The 18,715-nt window shown below is 56.0% G+C and overlaps 2 protein-coding genes across 5 annotated transcripts; both read right to left on the bottom strand.

The window, feature by feature from the left end:
- Positions 1–1,370: 1,370 nt before the first annotated feature.
- LOC132084715 (complexin-3-like) lies at positions 1,371–2,756 on the bottom strand. Its single transcript, XM_059489964.1, has 3 exons — positions 2,602–2,756; positions 1,894–1,981; positions 1,371–1,586 (listed from the first exon to the last, which is right to left on the bottom strand). Exons 1-3 carry the CDS (start codon positions 2,754–2,756, stop codon positions 1,371–1,373), a joined length of 459 nt encoding a protein of 152 aa, XP_059345947.1.
- An 802-nt stretch (positions 2,757–3,558) lies between these two features.
- MATK (megakaryocyte-associated tyrosine kinase) lies at positions 3,559–15,682 on the bottom strand. 4 transcript variants are annotated; one of them, XM_059489701.1, is made up of 14 exons: positions 15,641–15,682; positions 15,459–15,491; positions 7,918–7,974; positions 7,590–7,703; positions 7,363–7,478; positions 6,833–7,052; positions 5,876–5,969; positions 5,719–5,784; positions 5,483–5,582; positions 5,311–5,395; positions 5,058–5,131; positions 4,754–4,949; positions 4,333–4,419; positions 3,559–4,209 (listed from the first exon to the last, which is right to left on the bottom strand). In XM_059489701.1, exons 3-14 carry the CDS (start codon positions 7,924–7,926, stop codon positions 4,027–4,029), a joined length of 1,344 nt encoding a protein of 447 aa, XP_059345684.1. In that variant the 5' UTR covers positions 7,927–7,974; positions 15,459–15,491; positions 15,641–15,682; the 3' UTR covers positions 3,559–4,026. The 4 variants fall into 4 exon arrangements, with proteins under 4 accessions (XP_059345684.1, XP_059345681.1, XP_059345683.1 ...); XM_059489698.1 differs by lacking the exon at positions 7,918–7,974 and having other exon boundaries at positions 15,641–15,676; XM_059489700.1 differs by lacking the exons at positions 15,459–15,491; positions 15,641–15,682 and adding an exon at positions 10,425–10,535.
- Between the last annotated feature and the right edge of the window lie 3,033 nt (positions 15,683–18,715).

Here is an 18,715-nt window from a genome sequence, read left to right as displayed (position 1 = left end):
GTGGCGATGTGGGGTGGGATCAGCGTTGTGATGGGTGCCACTGCTGCTGCCGGCCTGCCAGAATCCTGGCCAGGGGCTGCCGTGGCGCAGACGGTCCCAGCCCACAGGTGGGGTTTGTGCCTCAAGGGAGATTTCCTGAGTTCTGAAGAAAAGCTGGTGACCGGGGATGAGGATGATGGCAGAGACAGCAGGGATGATGAAGTCAGCAGGGACAGGGGGGCCACCGAACATCCCGAGGCTCCCCGGTGCCAAGGGCAGCCTGTCTCACGCTCCCCGGGATGCTCGGCAGCCCCTGGGCTGGCACCGGGAGCGGTTCCGGGGGAATGGGCACCCCGTGTGTGCAGGGGGTGCTCTCCGCTTCTGAGCCCCCGGCTCTGCCGCAGCGCTGGGCTCGGGGGCAGCTCCGGGCCCACCTGCGCCGGATCCGGCCGTGGGCAGCCCGGGCAGGGCCGGCCCCGCAGCCTTTCCGGAGCAGATGGCAGCGGCGTGGGGAGGATGGAGGCGGCTCAGCGCGTCCTTCCTTTCATGCACACACAGCGTGATTCCCGGCGGCTCCGGCTCCGGCGGGAGGTGCCGCTGGGGCCAGCGCTGGACCAACATTTTACACGGGTTCAGCGAGCTTAGTCCTCGGGGACAGGCGACTCAGGAAGATTAGAGCTCGCTAAAATAGGCAGGTATTAGTGATCTCAGCAGCCCCCGGCCTTCCGGCGCGGCCGCATTTAAGCCAGCGCTGCTGCCGAGCGCCCAGGACAGAGCCCGGCGGGGCAGGAGCAGCCGGGCACCCCGGCCCAGCCGAGGGGATGCTCCTGCTGCCCGCGCTGGGGATGCTCCAGCACGGAGTAAATGCTCCACGCCCGCTCCGGGGCTGTCCCCAAGGGGTGGCCAGGGGGATCACGGGGTCCCTGTGAGGGCTGCTGCAGAGGGGGGCAGGACCCAGTGGCCAAGCGTCCCGGGCTGGTTGGTGGCTCACAGGACACGGGGCAGCCCGGCTCCAGCGCTGTCACCGTGTCCCCTCACCCACCAGGACAGGGACTGTGTGGGTGCGGGATGTGGCAGGACAGGAACGGTGCCGGCAATGCTGTATTTATTGAGCCAAACGGTGCACGGTGCCAGGGCTGGTGAGGGGGGTAACGAGGTCAGGGACCTGCCCCATGTGGGGGCTCAAACCAGGAGCACCACGAGAGGGACCTGACCACACCCGGGCGTTCTGCACCCCTGCACACCCTGGGAAAGCAACTGCGAATGGTTTTGGGGAAGAAAACCCACGCCTATCATGAGTATTGGGACCCGTACCCCAAGTGAAGGCCACCCAGAGCTCGGCATGCCGCGGCTCCCGGGCACAGGGGCTGCCGATGGCTCCTGCAGCGCTGCTACATCAGGGCGCACCTGTCCCGCACCTGCTCCACGCCGCCCAGGGCGCGCTCCCGCAGCGCCGGCAGCTCCACCTGCCGCAGCTTCGCCAGGAAGGCGAAGGCCCCGGCGCTGCCATCCTCCTCCTCCTCCTCGCTGTGCACCATGGCTGCCAGGTCCGGCGGCAGCTCCACCGCCCCTCCGGCCACGTGCACCTGCGCGTCGTCCCGCTCGTCCTGGACGCGGGTGGGAGAGGCGTCGGGTGGGGACAGACGCGGGGCTCGCCCCGGCGGAGCGGGGAAAGGGGACAGAGAACGGCCAGTCCCAGGGGCTGGGGACACGGCGGGATTCCAGGACTGCCCAGTGCCACACTCGGACTCTGGGTGGACAGTTGGCGGCAGATAGACAGAGACAGTGGCCGTCTGCTGCCCCCTTCAGGAATGCCTCCGGCCCAGGGGAGCACGGCAGCCGTGGGCCTGGGGCTGTTCGGGCGATGTAGGGTCAAGAGGAAGCCCCCGGGCCCGCAGACAGGCTGGTTCTTACCTGGGCCAGGTGGTACTTGTCCCGCAGATGCATCCGCACCGTGGCCCGTTCTGCCTTCCTCTGTGCAAACGCCTTGTCCCGCTCGATCCTGCAGCAGGTGCCACACCATCACCCCTCCTCACTGAGGCCCCCAGGACCACCCCACCCAGGTCACCGTGCTCCTCCTGCAGAGCAGGTCTGGGGTAGGAGGGGGAAGGTCTGAGAGCCACAAGAGGGTTAAAGTGGGGATCTGGGAGCAGGAGCCGCATCCTGTCCACGCAGCTCAGCACCCAGATTCAGAGGTGGTTGATGAAGGCGCCCATTGCAGGGATTCGCTCCTCCTGCAGCCTCTCATGTCCCTGGTGCTGAGCTGCTGGCTTCCCACAGCGCCCAGTCCTAGGGAGGTGGGACCTGAATCCAATCCCAAGCTGACCCCCATCCCTGGGCTCCAAGGGTGATGGACTGGAACCACCCCGGGGCTCTGACACCTGGGGGTTCCCCTTGTCGCCTGTGGTGCACAAAGGTGCTGTCACAGCCCTGTGCCAGCTCCTCCATGGACCCTCCATGCTGTGGGGGACATGCTGAGGGCACCTGCTCTGCACTGTCTCTTGCCCCAGCTGCCTCCCTGTCCCTGTCCTGTGCCACCCTGGGGAAAGCCCACAGAATCAGATCCTGATTTTGGAGTGTTGGGGGACCCTCGTGACCCGCTCAGCCCCGGCAAAGCCTTACTTCTCCTCCAGCAGCTGCCGCTGGTACTCCTCAAACTCCTCATGGGCCATGGTGCTGGGCAGTGCTGCCGCCTTCTCATCCTTGGGGGCCCCCTTGGCGGACTCATCCTTGCCCCCCTGGAAGCTCTTCAGGGTGGCCGTGAAGAAGGAGGCCATGGTGGGTGGCGGTGGCAGCTCCTGCCCCGAGGTGCCCACCGGGTCCCAGTGCCCGCAAGGTCAGTGGGCCCAGCCCCAGGGGCACCGCGGATCAGGGGCGGATTAAGGCATTAGGAGGGGAAGGCACAGCCAGGGTGGAAGGACCTTCCCTTTGCTGCACCCAAGGGTGCTTGCAGGGGACAGTGGCAGTGCAGAGGGACAGCAGGTGCTGCCTCATCAAAGTGATAGGGAGGTGGAAGGAGTCACTGAACTGCAGCACACACCGGGTCAGGCTGAAATACCCCCAATACATGGGTCCAAAATTGGGTCAGAACCCATGGGGCCATGGCAAGCCCTGGGGAGAGCCCCATGCCGTGGGCACCCAGAACCATGCACTCAGGGGGATTGGGGGTGCAGGAAGTCAGCACGGAGGAGACACAAGAGGATTAGCCGAAAAAACCCAGCCGAGGGTCAGAGGAGTGGCAGCAGATGAGGCGGTGGTGGGGCACACCCATCCTGTGCCCCCGCTAATCCCTGCTCCACCGAGACCGAGATTGCTCGGCAGCCTGCGGGGCCGGGGGCTCCCCACGCCTGGGGATGTGCCCTGTGCCTGTAATCTATAGGAAAGCAATTCCCATACAGGCTCTGATTAAAGCATAATCCCCTGCTGCACAGAGCCCCGATGGGAGAGGGGCTGGATGGCGTGGGGGGTTCCAAGGGCCAGAGCTCCTGGCCCCCCCAAAGCCTTTCACTGGGCTTTGTCAGGCCCCAAGTGAGAGATAGGCCTAATTTCACTCCAGAGGCTTAAAGATGCTGTTGAACTAGATTCTTTGGTTTAATCAAAAAGCCCAAATCCATGTGGTTTAGCTGGCTGTGCCAGCATCCCCGTGTGGGGCTGGGCGCTGGGGCAGGGCTGAGTCAGGGTGGGGTCTCATCCCCCAGTGAGTGGAGATGTCCAGTCCTGTCTCCCAGCCAGGAGAAGTCGCAGCTTGAAGGGACCCCACACACAGCATCTGCTCCTGGGGCTGAGCACAGGGCTGTGGGCTTGGCTGCCTTGGGGTCTGTGCTCCCCACTGTGGTGGGCCAGGGCAGATCAATCCTATGGCAACCTTCTCTGGGCTGTGTGGTGGGTGGAAGGACCACGCTGGGATGGAGGCAGGCTGCTGCTCCATCTCCACAAGGAGAGAGCAGCACCACAGGCCCTCCTGTTCCTGGCCCCTCTTGCCCTGCCACTCCCAACCCTGGAGGGTCTAGGGGCTTCAGGTCCTGTGTCCTGGTAGCAGGATGGGGGTTAAATGTCCCTCAGGTGCTTCAGCTCCTTCTGTAGCTTCTCTGTGAGTTTCTTGAAGGACGGGCGCTTGCCTGGCTCCAGCTCCCAGCAGCTCTTCATCAGGGCATAGATGGTGGGCGGGCAGCCCTCGGGGGCGTCCATGCGGTACCCCTGCTCCAGCAGCTCCGTCACCTCCTTCAGGGCCTGCCAGGATGGAGAACCAGCTGGCAACCCCCTTCCCTGCTCTGCTCAGGGAGCAGTGGGATGTCCCTGTCCCGTCAGTGCCAGTGGGGTGTAACCTGTGGTGGTCCCTGGCACAGTGCTCACCAGCTTGGGGTAGGGTGCCCGTCCAAAGGAAAAGGTTTCCCACAGGAGGATCCCGTAGCTCCACACGTCCGACTTGGAGGAGAATTTCTGTGGTGGCAGGAGAGGGGAGGCTGAAGCCAGCTGAGGGCTGTGCTGGGTCCCCGTTGCTTCCCGAGGGCAAGACAGAGGACGGTGACTGTCCCCTGCCCCCCCTCAGCTCCCCAGGGTGTGAGCACCCCCCAGTCCCATCATCCTGCCCCAATCCCCACTGCACTGCTCAGGACAGAGGCAGAATTTTGGGAGATGCAGGGCTGGCTGCGCCAGAGGCCACGGTGGGGCAGGGATGGGTCAGTGGGAATGGGAACAAGCAGGGGCAACCCAAGGGCGTGAGATGCTTTGGAAGGACCCCCTGGCCAGCCCTGTCCCTCTCACTGTCCCTCACATTGTGTTTCAGGGCCTCTGGTGCCGTCCACTTCACAGGGAGCAATGTGGCATCTGCACCCTTGGGGTTGACCCGGGCCAAGCCGAAGTCGCTCACTTTGGCCACGTTCTCCTCGGAGATGAGGATGTTGCGCGCAGCCAGGTCCCGGTGCACCAACTTCTTGGACTCAAGGTAGTCCATGCCTTGAGCCACATCCCTGCCACGAGCGAGTGAGACAGAGCCGTGTCCCTGAGTGCCCCCTGGGGCTGCACAGGGGCAGGCAGGGCCCTGGGTCCCAGCCCAGCGGAGGAGGAGGGGAACTCACAGAGAGAACAGGAGGAGCTGCTGGGTCGAGACGTGTGCCCGGCCCCGCGTGCGCAGGAAGTTCACCAGGTTGCCCTGACAGAGGAGGATAAAATGAGTCAGGACCAACAGGATGGGGCTGCCAGGAGACTTTGTCTTCTGCAGGTGCTGCAGTGCCTGGCATCTGTGATGAGTCAGCCCCTAGACAAGGATATTATTCCCAAATCTAAGCGGTGATGGGTCCCGCTGGCTGAGGAGCAGCCAGGTGCTCTCACCTTGCTCATGAACTCCATGACAATGTAGAGGCCATTGTGCAGGATCACTCCCAGCAAACACACCAGGTTTTTGTGCCGGACCTTCCTGGAATGGAGGGGATCTGAGTCAAGGAGGTGCCTGCTCATCCCAGGCCACAGGCAGGGTGGGGCCACGCCTGCATGGAGCACTCACGTCATGGCCGCTGTTTCAGCGAGGAAGGCCTGGGCAGTCACATCACACTTGATGTTCTTCACAGCCACCCTCTGCCCCAAGTACTCGCCCTGCAGGACATCTGGGAGAGCACAGGAGGGTCAGGCTGAGCCCCACACCCGGCCCCCTGCTCTCCAGGCTGAGCCCCCCGTGCCATGAGATGGGGAGGGGATCAGGCAGTGCCATCTGGGAACCTCCAGCCCCGCCCTCTCACCTACCTCCAAACTCGCCTTGCCCAATGCGCTCTCCCAATGTGAGGTGCTTCAGGTTCAGCAACCAGCCAGCTGGGCATGGGCACAAGGGCAGGTTAGCAGAGGCCACCAGTAGGGCCTTGTCCCTAAAATGCAGACCACAGCCCCCTCCCACCATCCCTACCTTTGGCCAACTCCTCCTCAGCTGACTTCATCCCAGATTTTGTTTTGGGCTTCACCAGCTTGGTGCAGATGGCTCCCTGCTCCTTCATGTAATGCTGCCAAGGGATGAACAGGTGGAGGTGATGCCAGCTCTTACCCTCAGGGTCGGGGTGTCCAGGGAACAGCTTTGGGATGCTCCACAAGACTGCACCATCGCCACCCTCGAGGGCAACCCACGTCTCAGCCTTGCTCCCCTCCGGGCACAGCCAGAGGAACACCACGATGGACCACAGGGGATATGGGGTGCTACTGGTGGGGTTGAACCCCTGGCAGGGGCTGCAGCAGCTGAGGGCTGTTGGCAGAGGCAATGGGAGAGGAAGCAGCCAGACAGGATGGGGCCGGATGGGATGGGATAGGACAACCTTCAGAGTTTTAAAGTGAGGCCAAGGCAGCTGAGAAGGGAAAGGAGCCACCCAAAAGTTGTGTCTAAAAGGAAAACACAAGAGTGCAACTCCCTGGAGAGGAGACAAGGTGAGGGCAGGACCACCAGGAAAAACTCACTGGAGGGGCGAGAGCTCACACAGCAGCCTGGGAGCCCTGTGGGGTCAGCAGGTGAGAGGGGCTTTGAGGGGAAGGAGATGCACCAAAACACCTCAAAGTCCAGGGGAGGCAGAGGCCACCAGGGTCTTCCTGCTATATGAGGCACTGAATAAGCAGGGATAGGGGTAAAATGTGGCCTTTGTCTGGGGACTGTGACTGGCACAGCTGGTTTGCAGAGAAATCCTTGGGAAATCCCAGATCTGCCCACTGCACCCCAAACTGAGCGGGAACCACGAGCCTTTGAAGGGGATGGAGAATTACACCAGGTAAAACACCAGTGAAAACCACACAGAACAGGACAAGGACCTGCCTCTGTGAGAGCCCATGAGGTCCTTGCTCTGCTCTGGCACTGGTGGGACCCTCTGCCCAGGGGTCTCACCTCAATCATGTCAATGAGGTTGGAGAAGTACTGCTGGCTGTCGATGCTGAGCGTGTTCTCCTCGTGCACCACGCGGTAGTGGATGACCTCCTTGCCAAAGCTCACGCACAGCACGTAGTCCCCGGGGTGCCGCACAGACTCACGCACCAGGAACAGCCCATCCTCGGGGGGCTGCAGCTCCTGCACCGCCTCCAGCCCTGAGATCTTCCCGTGGAACCAGCTGAGGACAGGGGCGTTGGAGAGGGGGCTGAGCCAGGGGCAGCAGCGAGATGGGGAAAGCAGAGCCCCTGCCAAAGCTGCACAGACCCTACTGCATGAAACCCCCCTCCACGGGGCTGGCACAATTAGGAGTCCTTTAAGCCAGGTACTGGCCCCAGCAAATCCCTCCATGGCCAGGGCACGGCCACAGGATGCTCTGTCCCCAGCTGCGCCCCCAAACCATGAATGGGGGGAACACACTGGATTCATCCGCACCCGCAGCTCGCAGGGGCTCAGCGGGGTCCCCCCCCAGTCACCCCGGCTGTACTCACGGCATCAGGCTGAGCTTGGGGTCGGCGCGGATGGCCCCGCGCTCCCGCAGGGCGCTGGCTGCCAGCAGCCCCTCCTGGCCCGTCTCGTTGTGCCGGGCGCGGTACCAGCCTTTGCCCTGGGGACGAGAGGGTCTCAGGGCAGGGCAAGGAAGGGCGGATCCCTCTGGGGAGGGAGGGACTGGCTCTGGCAGCTGAGCAGAGCGTCCCTGGGCAGCCGCAGGTCTCACCTCCACGGCCTCGATGATGGTGACCATGTCCCCCTTGCGGAAGGCCAGCTCCCGGGGCTTGGGCTTGCTGTGGTCATGCTTGGTGACACACTGCGTGCCGGGGGGCCAGTGCTTCTGCAAGGACAAACAGCGTTGGTGGGGACAGCGAGAGCTGGACCCCTCTGCTTCCCCCCGGCACCAGGGCCAGCCCCAAGGACCCTCTGAAACCCTGGCTGGGGACCAGGGGCGCTGGGCACGAGCCCTCCTCCACCCCAGTTCGGTCCTGGGGGCACCGCAGGGTCCCCGGTGTCAGCTGGCACTGCTGGTGTCCCTGTGCTGCCCCGCTCACCCCAGACATGGCCAACCGTCAGCGCATCAGGGACTCCCTGTCCTCTCCTGCTGCCACCTGCAGAAGAAACCAAAGGGGCTGTGGAGGGACAGGCTGAGCTGGCTTGGCCCAGGTCACGGCTGCTGTCCCACAGACTCCCCTGGCCAGTGCAGCTCCTGTCCCTCACATAGCCTTGCACCACGGGATGGAGGAGAAGGCTGCAAGCTCTGCCTGTGCCAGCTGTGTCCTGGGGACACCCCTGCCCCACACACGGATGGAAGCAGGACCAGCACTCCTGCTCTCTGCCACCAAGGAGGGGCCCCAGCTCTCAGCAGCTCTGCAGGCACAGCAGGAGCCCAGCACCACAGCTGCGTGGGAGTGATGTGGTTTTACCAGGAACTTGCTTTTTCACCTCCTCTTTCAGGAGCTCCGAGTCACCAGGGGCAGCAGCCGTGGCCCTGCTGACGTGGAAAGCAGCAGGGCTGGTGCGGGGGCTGCCTGGCACTGGGGACACAGGCCAGGCTGGGCTGAGGTGGGACTGTCACATGCACCGGCTGTGGGATCATTGCACAATGTCCCTGTGCTGCCCTGACACCAGCTGGTCATGCCGGGATGCATATGACAGCTTTGCAATTTAAAATTGTGGGTCTTTTCCTCCTTCATCCCACTGCCACCTCCTTGGGAGGATCATAGAATCAGAGATGGTATGGTTTGGGAGGGACCTTAAAACCCATCTAATTCAACTCCCTGCCATGGCAGGGACATCTTCCACTGTCCCAGGCTGCCCCAGCCCTGTCCAGCCTGGCCTTGGGCACTGCCAGGGATCCAGGGGCAGCCACAGCTGCTCTGGGCACCCTGTGCCAGGGCCTGCCCACCCTCACAGGGAACAATTCCCGATTCCCAATCTCCCATCCAGCCCTGCCCTGTGGCAGTGGGAGCCATTCCCTGTGTCCTGTCCCTGCAGGCCTTGTCCCCAGTCCCTCTGCAGCTCTCCTGGAGCCCCTTCAGGCCCCAAAAGGGGCTCTGAGCTCTCCCTGGAGCCTTTTCTTCCCCCAGCCTGGCTGCAGAGCAGCGGGGCTCCAGCACTTGGAGCACATTTGTGGCCTCCTCTGGCCTGGCTGCAGCAGCTCCATGTCTTTCTTCTGCTGGGGTCTCAGAGCTGGAGGCAGCTCTGCAGGGGGGGTCGAATCAGAGCAGAGCAGAGGGGCAGAATCCCCCCCTGCCCTGCTGCCCACGCTGTGGGATGAGCTCCTTGGAGCAGAGATGACTTTGCTCTTTGGAAGGTGACTCACAATCACTGCTCTGCATCACTGCTGTAAACTCCTCTCTGTGGCAGTGTGGATCTAAGGACTGTCTGATCCTGCCAGCCCATATCCACAACAACAAAACAGGGACAATTGTAGCTGCTACGAGATTAGCATTGGAAGGCAGCAGTTTTGTCTCTGGCAGAAGCCATCCCCTCGCCTTGCAGCCCATCCATGGCACACGTGTTGTCTTGGTGAAGTTGGGGTTGCACAGCAGCCACTGTGAGCTGCTCCCCAGCTGCACACCAGAGGCTGCTGTGACTGGTGCAGCTCAGGTCACTTCCAGGATGCTGAGGACCTCATGAACACAGAGCTTCAGCACAGGGTCTGCTCCGTTCCCCTGCCAAGGTCCATTCTGTCCAAGGAAGGCTGTGCTGGCTGAGCCAGGAGGGCTGATGGCAGTTCTGACAACTCTCCTTCATTTACTGCTGCTCAAGGACAGAAATTTTGGGTGAAAAGCAGCAGCTGTTTGGTCGGTCCTGCCCTGTGTGCAGACAGCAGTTGGTGCTGGGAAGGGACAGATCCTCCACTCGGGTACCAAAGGGAAGAGCTTCTCCTCTGCCCAGCCAGCCCTGGGGCTCAGGGTGATGGACACACACCCCCAAGGGACACCTGCTGCCAGCAGAGCCTGGACTGCAGCCAGTGCCTCGCCCAGGCACCAGCAGGGACAGCAGTGAATCACCTCCCTCCTGGTGACACTCACATGCCTGCTCCTAAAGCAGCTCTTTGTTCCTGGAGGTGTTTGATCCACGAGATTCCCATCACTGGAATGCATGCTCCCACAAGCAGAGTGTGCAGGCAGAAAGCCTGAGAGGAGATATTTGCTCCCTTCTTTGTTTTGGGGCTGTTCTGTACTTTTATGAATTGGTAAACCTGAGTAATTGCAATGAGGTTGAGAAGCACAGAGACGTAGTGGGGGTTGGTAAAGCTGTCCCAGCCCTGGACTGGAGAGCTCAAGCTTATTCCCAGTGCACAGAGTTCCCCAGGAGGAGATGCCAGAGCTGTGACAGGAGGGCCCCGGCTGCGATGGAGCCGCGCTGGGCTCTCCCCTCCAGCAGCACTGGTGTCACTGGGACAGAGGGCAGCTGCTGCTCCCCTGCTGGACACCCGGGCATTCCCCCCTGCCCACCAGGCTCAGCACCGTGCCCGTCCCTCCCTGTGCCCCAGGGGACAGCAGGACAGAACCCTCGGCTGCCCTCAGCGCCCCTCGGGCCTGGCTCTTACCTCAGCGGTGCCCATGTGGTGCCGGGGACAGCGGGGCCAGGGAAGCTCACAGCTGAGCCTGGGCTGGGATCCCTGAGCTCCTGGGCAGTCTCTGTCCTACACAGAGCCGAGCTCCCAGGCAGAGAGCAGCTCCCAGGCAGAGCCGGGGCCGATTTCCTGATTTCTCTGCTGCCGAGGCTGTGATGCAGCGCCCGGGCGGTCCCTGCGCTGGCGCCGCCTGCGCCCTCAAACCTCTATCAGAAATGAGTCATTATTTGACAACACTGAGAGCAACTTCTGCCCTTTGAGGGCACAGCTACACACCCTCCCTAGCAGGGAACTGGAGCTCACCAGATCCTGTTCCCTGTGGCTCTGTGGGGGAATCGGTTTCCCCCTGCAAACAGGGACAGCTGCTGTCACCACTGCTGGCCTGGCCAGAGCAGTGACAATGGAGTGGCTGCCTCTGGTGGCAACAGCTCTCCAGGGGGACCGAGTCCCAGGGGAGGACGAGCTGGGATCCCCAGGCGTAATCTTATCTCAACACCGACTCTGTGAGCCTCAGAGCAGGCTGATCCAGGCCACCCTTCGCTGTTCCTCTGGGGGTGACAATCCAGAGGCACCACGGGTTGGGACAGGCAATGGCACAGAAAGCTTTAAATGAGTGCTGCTGTCAAAGAGAAGCAGCTTATCTGTATCCTGCAGCATCCACACGAGTGGGGAGGGAATAACCACCTCTGTAGCTCATCATCCCAGCCACAAAACCAGACACCAGTTCTGCACTGATGTTCAGCATTTCCAATATTCTGAGCAAAATGGTGAAAAAGAAGAAAATGCAGTTGTAGGCAAACACCAGATTCATTCAGGAGTCTTGGGATCTTTTTGGGTGTACTTAAAAAAAAATTAATGAAATTGTGTTTAAGCCTTCAGAAAACATTGGCAATTCAAGGGCAAAGGCAGTGTAGAAGAAAACTAATCCAAGTAGCAGGTACTTTCAGATCCTGGTTATATTTTCCCATACACAAACAACTTCCCCAAGCCATTCAAGCCAGACTGTTCATAGGATTCTTGGGGTGTGATTTCCCAGGAGCACTCCTTGCATTATTCCCTGTATTTGTAGGGATGGATCCTTAGAAACCTGGTCTGTTCAGGCTGGAGAATTACACATGAGTTCATCCCTACAGCTCTGTGCTGCACTCCCAGGATCTGCACCAGGCTCCCTGTGACAAACAGAAATGTTTTGTGGTTTTGGGTTTTTCACATCCGGCCGTTGTTACAGACACGACCATGGCCGAGGAACTCGGCGCCACGCACAGGGAGCCACTCCCTCAGATGTTCTAAATGGGCTTTTCCCATCCTGCTGCACAGCCAGCAGAGATTCCCACGTGCTTCTGCCTGAGCTGGTGTCCCCTTTGCACCGTGGGGCCTGCCACCCAGCCAGAGCCTGAGCCTTTGACTCAGCACTGCCTTCTCCCATCTCTGGGGCAGCAGAGGCACCGCCCGGCTCCGTGGGTGCAGCTGGACCCAGGTGCCTCCCAAAGCTACAGAGCCAAAACCTTGGGACTGTGCAGCCCTTCCTAACTCACTGAGTAAATGGGAATGGGATGGGAACATTTGTCTCACATTCTAGGCTGAGGCTTTGCCTACTTGCCCGTTTTCCTCCTGACATCTTGCATTTGGGCCAGGGAGAGCGAGGCTCAAGATCCTACAGAGCGAATTACCGAGCAGTGCCATTCCTGGCAAAATCCAAGTTTTCCAAAGGAGCAGAGTTTGCAGGTGGAGAGATAGGCAACAATATTCATCAGGAACAGCACACATTTTGTACAAAAAACCCATCTCCCGTCAGCTCAGCAGGATCTGGGCATTAGCAATCCCCAATCCACAGGCTCTCTTTTGGCAACTCAACCCCTTTCAGTCCTCTTGGACAATACCATTGGATTCAACATAAATGTACCTTCCAGCCTGAGGAGTCTGGCCTGCATTTCATTTTCTAGTTCCCTTCAAAAAGGGAACCAGAAAATGGAAATAAGTCATGAAAGCAGACATGTCTTTGACATCCAATCTCCAGCATTTAAAGGAACATCACTGAGTTCAAACATGCTTTATCACAGCAAAGATTTATATTTCCACCCAGAAATAAAAAATCACAGAATTGCAGAATGATTGGTGTTGGAACAGACTGTGAATAACATCCCTTTCTAAACCCCTGTCCTGGCTATTCATGGGAGCTCCCAGCCCTGCCCAGCCTGGCCTTGGGCACTGCCAGGGATCCAGGGGCACCCACAGCTGCTCTGGGCACCCTGTGCCAGGGCCTGCCCACCCTCACAGGGAACAATTCCTGATTCCCAATCTCCCACCCAGCCCTGCCCTGTGGAAGTGGGAGCCATTCCCTGTGTCCTGTCCCTGCAGGCCTTGTCCCCAGTCCCTCTGCAGCTCTCCTGGAGCCCCTTCAGGCCCCAAAAGGGGCTCTGAGGTGTCCCTGGAGCCTTCTCCTGTCCAGGTGAGCACCCACAGCTCTCCCAGCCTTTAACAAATACATGAAGCTGAAGCCTGTGACAATTATCTTGCTGTCTGCTGGTGTCACACCCAAGAACCCAAGTGTCCAGCTCTGGTTCTCTCCATTGCACTCCTTTTTCAGGCACCACTATGACAGCACCAAAGCTGTGTTACAGCTCGGCCAGCTTCGTTCCAAACCACTGAGAAGGAAATGTCTCCACGCCTGCACCTTGCTGTACAAACAGCTCCCAGCCAGCTCCTGGAGCCCAGGATTCCTGCTCCAGAGGATGGGGGGAAAGCCCCAAACCCACACAGCAAAACCTGGCAGCTTCAGGCACTTCAGGCCAGAGGGCAGAAATCTAAAGTAACAAAATGTTTGAAGGATACACATGATACCAGAGTGTGTGTGGGATTTATTTCTTCTTTTTTCTTTATTATATCTCTCTATATGTTTTGCTGTGGGAAGAGTTTCTTCTAGAGCAAGGAGTGGGAGGGAAGGAAACATAACAGAAGGAATGGAACTGTTGCTACAGGCAACTCAACTCTTACACAACGCTGCAATTTCTGTGATGGTTATGGAATCACAGAATCATTAAGGTGGGAAAAGATCTCCAGGATCATCAGGCACAACCACCAGCCCAGCACCACCCCCATGTTCACCACTAACCCATGTATGTCCCCAGGTGCCCCAGCCACACTTCCAGGTGTGGTGACTCCAGCACTGCCCAGGGCAGCCTGTGCCACTGCCTGACCACATTTCCATCAAGCTTTCCCCTAGATCCAGCCCAGACCTCCCCTGCTGCAATTTCAGGCTCTTTCCTCTTGTCCTGTCATTTGTTGTACAATTTTGGAGAATTATAGTACAACAAAACTACCTGCAATGGACTATTTAAAATGCAAGATATCGGATTAAGCCAGGACTTATTACAGGTAAAAATTGCAATCATATGAGCATTATTTCATACATGCAATATGATTACTATGCAGCATTTCTTGTTTGTAATTTTTTCCACCACCTTCACCCTCTGCTCTTCTACCTCTCTTCTTTTTACTGTGTGCATCAAATGTATTCTTTTAAGATTTCAGGTGCCCTGATTATGGTTTTTTTCCCCTCAAAACCATCAGTTTTAAACCATGCCAGGAGAAGAAGGAGATAAAATGGTAACAACTCAACTGAAATGAAGGCAGCTATATGGAGGAAATACACAGAAATCTGCAGTTCTTCCCACACACCATGGAAGATGGAATTCTAAGTTATTTAGAAGTTCATCACCATCACTACACCATACACAGAAATTAAGCTTATATTGCAAAACCTCACCTAAAGCTACAGTAGCCAGGGCTGTTGAAAATATGGAACCAAGAATCTGGTGTCCAAGCTGAAGGTTTCTTCATCAACCTCCTGCCCTGAGTCACAGAGGTTTCAGGCAAGACTGGCTACTGCAATTTTAATTTAATCTCAAACTGGGTTCCCTTTCATCATATTTAACATGAGCAACTGCAGGAATTTAATGTTTGCTTATTTGATATTGATCAAGAAAGCCAATTCTCTCATTGCACAGTCAAGAAAATTGCAACTGTTAATGAAAAAGAAGTAATTACATGTAAATGACCTTTCCTGCTGCATCAAACCAAGAACAACTGAGCAAACAGGATGGGAGAGGGCTTGAGTCATGCACTGTACAATTTTATGTGCTACAATAAATTATTTGGTTTTCCACATAGGCAATAAAGAATGGGACAGAGGAGTCAATGGCACATAGAATCACTGAGCACATGTAGCACTTCACTCACAGACAGGAGGACTCTCCTTTGGTGGGACATCCCAACCTCTCACTGTCAGTGTGGAGAAGCAAATGAACCAGGACCCTCCTGCAGGGCTTGGCATGGAGCTCAGGGCAAGGTTCTGCCCCACGAGGCTGCTGGGCACTGCCCAGGCTGCCCAGGGAATGGTGCCAAGGCTGCCAGAGCTGCAGGAGCTCCCAGGGCTGCTCAGGTGGGGGTGTTGGGGTGGCTGGGCAGGGACAGGGCCTGGATCAATGATCCCTGTGGGATCCAGGTCAGGATTTTCTATGATTCTGTGCTCCTCTCACTTTGATGAATCCCTTCACTTAAATCTGACCAACATCAACAGAATTTCTGGAGTTATTAATGATAGAAGTATAATAATGTAGTCCACATCTCTAAGTAGTTTAAAAGTGTTAATTGCAGTGAGAATCTTCAGTATCCCACTGTCAGGGACATTCAGCAAACTGTATTAACTGCACTTCTCTACCTGTGCATCATTTCATTACAGAGTCACTGAATCCCAGAATGGTTTGGGTTGGGGGGGACCTTAAAACCCATCCCATCCCACCCCTGCCATGGCAGGGACACCTTCTACCATCCCAGGATGCTCCCAACCCTGTCCAGCCTGGCCCTGGGCACTGCCAGGGATCCAGGGGCAGCCCCAGCTGCTCTGGGCACCCTGTGCCAGGGCCTGCCCACCCTCACAGAGAAGAATTTCTTCTTCTACAGTAAAGAGTTCCTGGCAGCTTACAGTCTCTAAAGCATCCAGCTTACCTTCCTAACAGGGATCTTGCAGTCCAGATTCATCTGTCAATGCAAGAGATGAGAAAGGAAACCCATCAGAAAAATGAATATATTGCAGTCAGGTTTTTAACAGCAAACATCAGCAGGCAAAGAATTAAAAACATTAAAACCTATTTTAAAACTATTTAAATAATTCTGAAATCTTGCTTTACCTGAAGTAAGAAAATGTGAGAGGCTGATCAACTGAGCTTTAGATTCTCTGGAATGAGCCCACAGTTACAGCATCTGAGACTTCCCTTAAAAGCTTTTCTATAAATAACAACTGTGAGTGTTCCGAAAAGCAACATGAGCTTTGTAGAAGTCAAGTGGGAGTGCCTGGGGCTGAAAATACAGTTCTGAAAAACCCATAGAATCACAGAATCCCAGAATGGTTTGTGTTGGAAGGGATCTTAAAGCTCATCTTATTCCACACCCCTGGACAGGGATACTTTCCACTGTCCCAGGCTGCTCCCAGCCCTGCCCAGCCTGGCCTTGGGCACTGCCAGGGATCCAGGGGCAGCCACAGCTGCTCTGGGCACCCTGTGCCAGGGCCTGCCCACCCTCACAGGGAACAATTCCTGATTCCCAATCTCCCACCCAGCCCTGCCCTGTGGCAGTGGGAGCCATTCCCTGTGTCCTGTCCCTGCAGGCCTTGTCCCCAGTCCCTCTGCAGCTCTCCTGGAGCCCCTTCAGGCCCCAAAAGGGGCTCTGAGGTGTCCCTGGATCCTTCTTTTAAATCCTTGTTTACAAAAAAATCCCATTGTCTCTGGAGAGAATTAAAGTGACACGTTAGAAGTAAAAAATCAGACAAACATGTTTTCCCTTTAGCCAAACCTTGCTGCTTCTCTGGGCATTTGCCCATTCTTGGGACTCTGCCTTGGGGTTTGCAGCATTTTGAAATTAATTACGAGGCTGCTTTGTCACAGGTCATCAAACTACCAGGAATGTATCCACTTCTGTAGGAATTCAGAGTACATAAATAGCCAAATAAGAAATTATATTTTCTCTTTTATCACCAAAATGCACACACCCCCAACAAATCAACTCTTCTACCTGACCTTGGTGGCAGAGCTTCCTTGGGATGAACGTCAGGAGAATGAAGAGCTGATTTCAGAGCTCTTTTGTGAAAATGTTAATGTTCTCAGACAACTGAGTGCACGCAGGATTTTACAGCTGCCAGCAATCTTCTTAACTGCAGTAATCATACAAGAAATTCTACCTCAAATGCACACCAAGAGCTGAATCTATCACCTCTGTCACTGAGATGGAGTTTTTGGGGGTCTCCATGGATATTTCTGCTCTTTCCTGGCATTTTCCCATCACTCACCTGCTGCAGTTTGATGGCCAAGTGCAAGAGGAGAAGTTTTTTCCCCACCTCCTGTCACATCTTTTATCTGCGTGTAGGATTCTGGCATTGCTGTCTGAATACTAAACACAAACCCACTGCAGCTGCACTCAGAGCCTACAGGGAAGTTGGATATTTTAACCTTCACCATCTCCAATCTGAGACACAAAGCACATCCCTCAGAATAACTAACCATGACAGTGACAGCAGGAATTTCTCACCAGGATGTATTTTCTCAAGGTGTACATACTTATTCCTTAATAAAATGTTGCCACCCTATTGAGTAACAGTGACTTTAAAAGCTCCCAGGCACCTTACACAGCAATTCAAGACAGGAAGGAAATGCAGCATCCATTGAATCTGCGAAGGGCTCTAGAAAGAGCCAACTGAAAATCCCACAGAAAATTTAACTGGAGCACAAATCAGTCACATACGTTGACAGGGTTTGTCACCACAATGCAAATGTCTTAATTTTAAAGCTTATGGGGTGTAGCAATCATTTAATAAAGCATTTCTTACAGCAGATTTTTTTTTTTTTTAGTCCATTGTGCACTCAGGTATGTTCTATTGAAGATTATCACCCCTTCCTGGTGCCAGTGAATCACCTGCCTGTGTTATCATGGGCATTTTCCAGGCATAAATAACACTTACATTTGGGTTTTTTTTCTTTTATCTGCCCATGCTTGTAGTAAGAATGGGAAGAACAAAACCTGATCTCACCAGAAATGAAGACCTAATTTAGATTTTGAATCTTAATGTATGATTTCATAAGTAAAAGTAAAGTAACATTTTCAGGAATTCACAAAATACAAATAATCTAAATGTGTCATCATCTGTCCCAGCATTGATAACAGTATTTGCACACAGAAAAAAAAAAAAAAAGCCTGACTAATACAAAACCCTACATGAAAGCCCATAAATGTGTATTTGAAAAATCAGAGTAAGGTGATTATGCACAAAGTAAACCAGCATGGCATAAGTTCAACATCTTGATCAAGCATTGTTGAAAAATAATGTTGCAAAAAAGTTAAAAATCATGATGAATATATATGAAATCAAAAGCCTCACACAGCAACTTGTCCCGCAGGGAAAGTGTCAACCTCTCCTACTCAGTGATGTCAAACAGGATGTACACCCAGCAGGCCTCAAGGTACACTTTCAGACACAGTTGTAGTCTGCTTCAGTTTTGTCACCTTCTTTTCACAAGTTTGCTTCTTCTTTCCTCTATTTTTAGCAGTTTGTGAATGAAGAAAACTGGCTCAGTATCTCAATTCTTACCTGTTTAGGAAGACTTCCCTAATAGCATTTAGGTTAAAAATCCTGCATACTATTGGCAGCTCTTTGTTCCTATGAAATCTTCCCCAAGTTGTTCTATTCCTTCTCATTAGAGCAATTATTAGAGCAGCTGGCAGTGGTGGATTAAATTTATGACTGACATTTACACCTCTAACCCAACACTGAAGCAATGCCTCTGCTAAAAGCTTTGCTTTGTTAAGCAAAAGCTTCTGCTTGAGCACCTGGCTGGCACTCGGACTCCCGGAGTGCAACAGGTGATGCTCAGAAGGCAAACCTGGCAAAGTGAGAACCTCTGCACAGATGGGCTGGAGAGGTGGCTCCGAGCCAATCTCATGAAGTTCACCAAGGCCAAGCACAACTCCTGCTCCTGGGTCAGGGCAACCCCGAGCACAACCCCAGGCTGGGCTGGGAATGGATCAGGAGCAGCCCTGGGGGAAGGACTTGGGCTGTTGGTGGGTGAGGGGCTCAGGCTGCCCCAGAAACCCCCCCTGTGCTGGGCTGAGCCCCAGCGTGGGCAGCAGGGCAGGGGGGGATTCTGCCCCTCTGCCCCTGGGCTCAGGTCAGACCCCACCTGCAGAGCTGCCCCAGCCCTGGGCAACAGCAGCAG

The sequence above is a fragment of the Ammospiza nelsoni genome, chromosome 27 (assembly GCF_027579445.1).
Source record: "Ammospiza nelsoni isolate bAmmNel1 chromosome 27, bAmmNel1.pri, whole genome shotgun sequence".
Lineage (NCBI taxonomy): Eukaryota > Metazoa > Chordata > Aves > Passeriformes > Passerellidae > Ammospiza > Ammospiza nelsoni.
The sequence above is the reverse complement of the archived record's forward strand: the minus strand, read 5'-3'. Positions and strand labels throughout refer to the sequence as shown.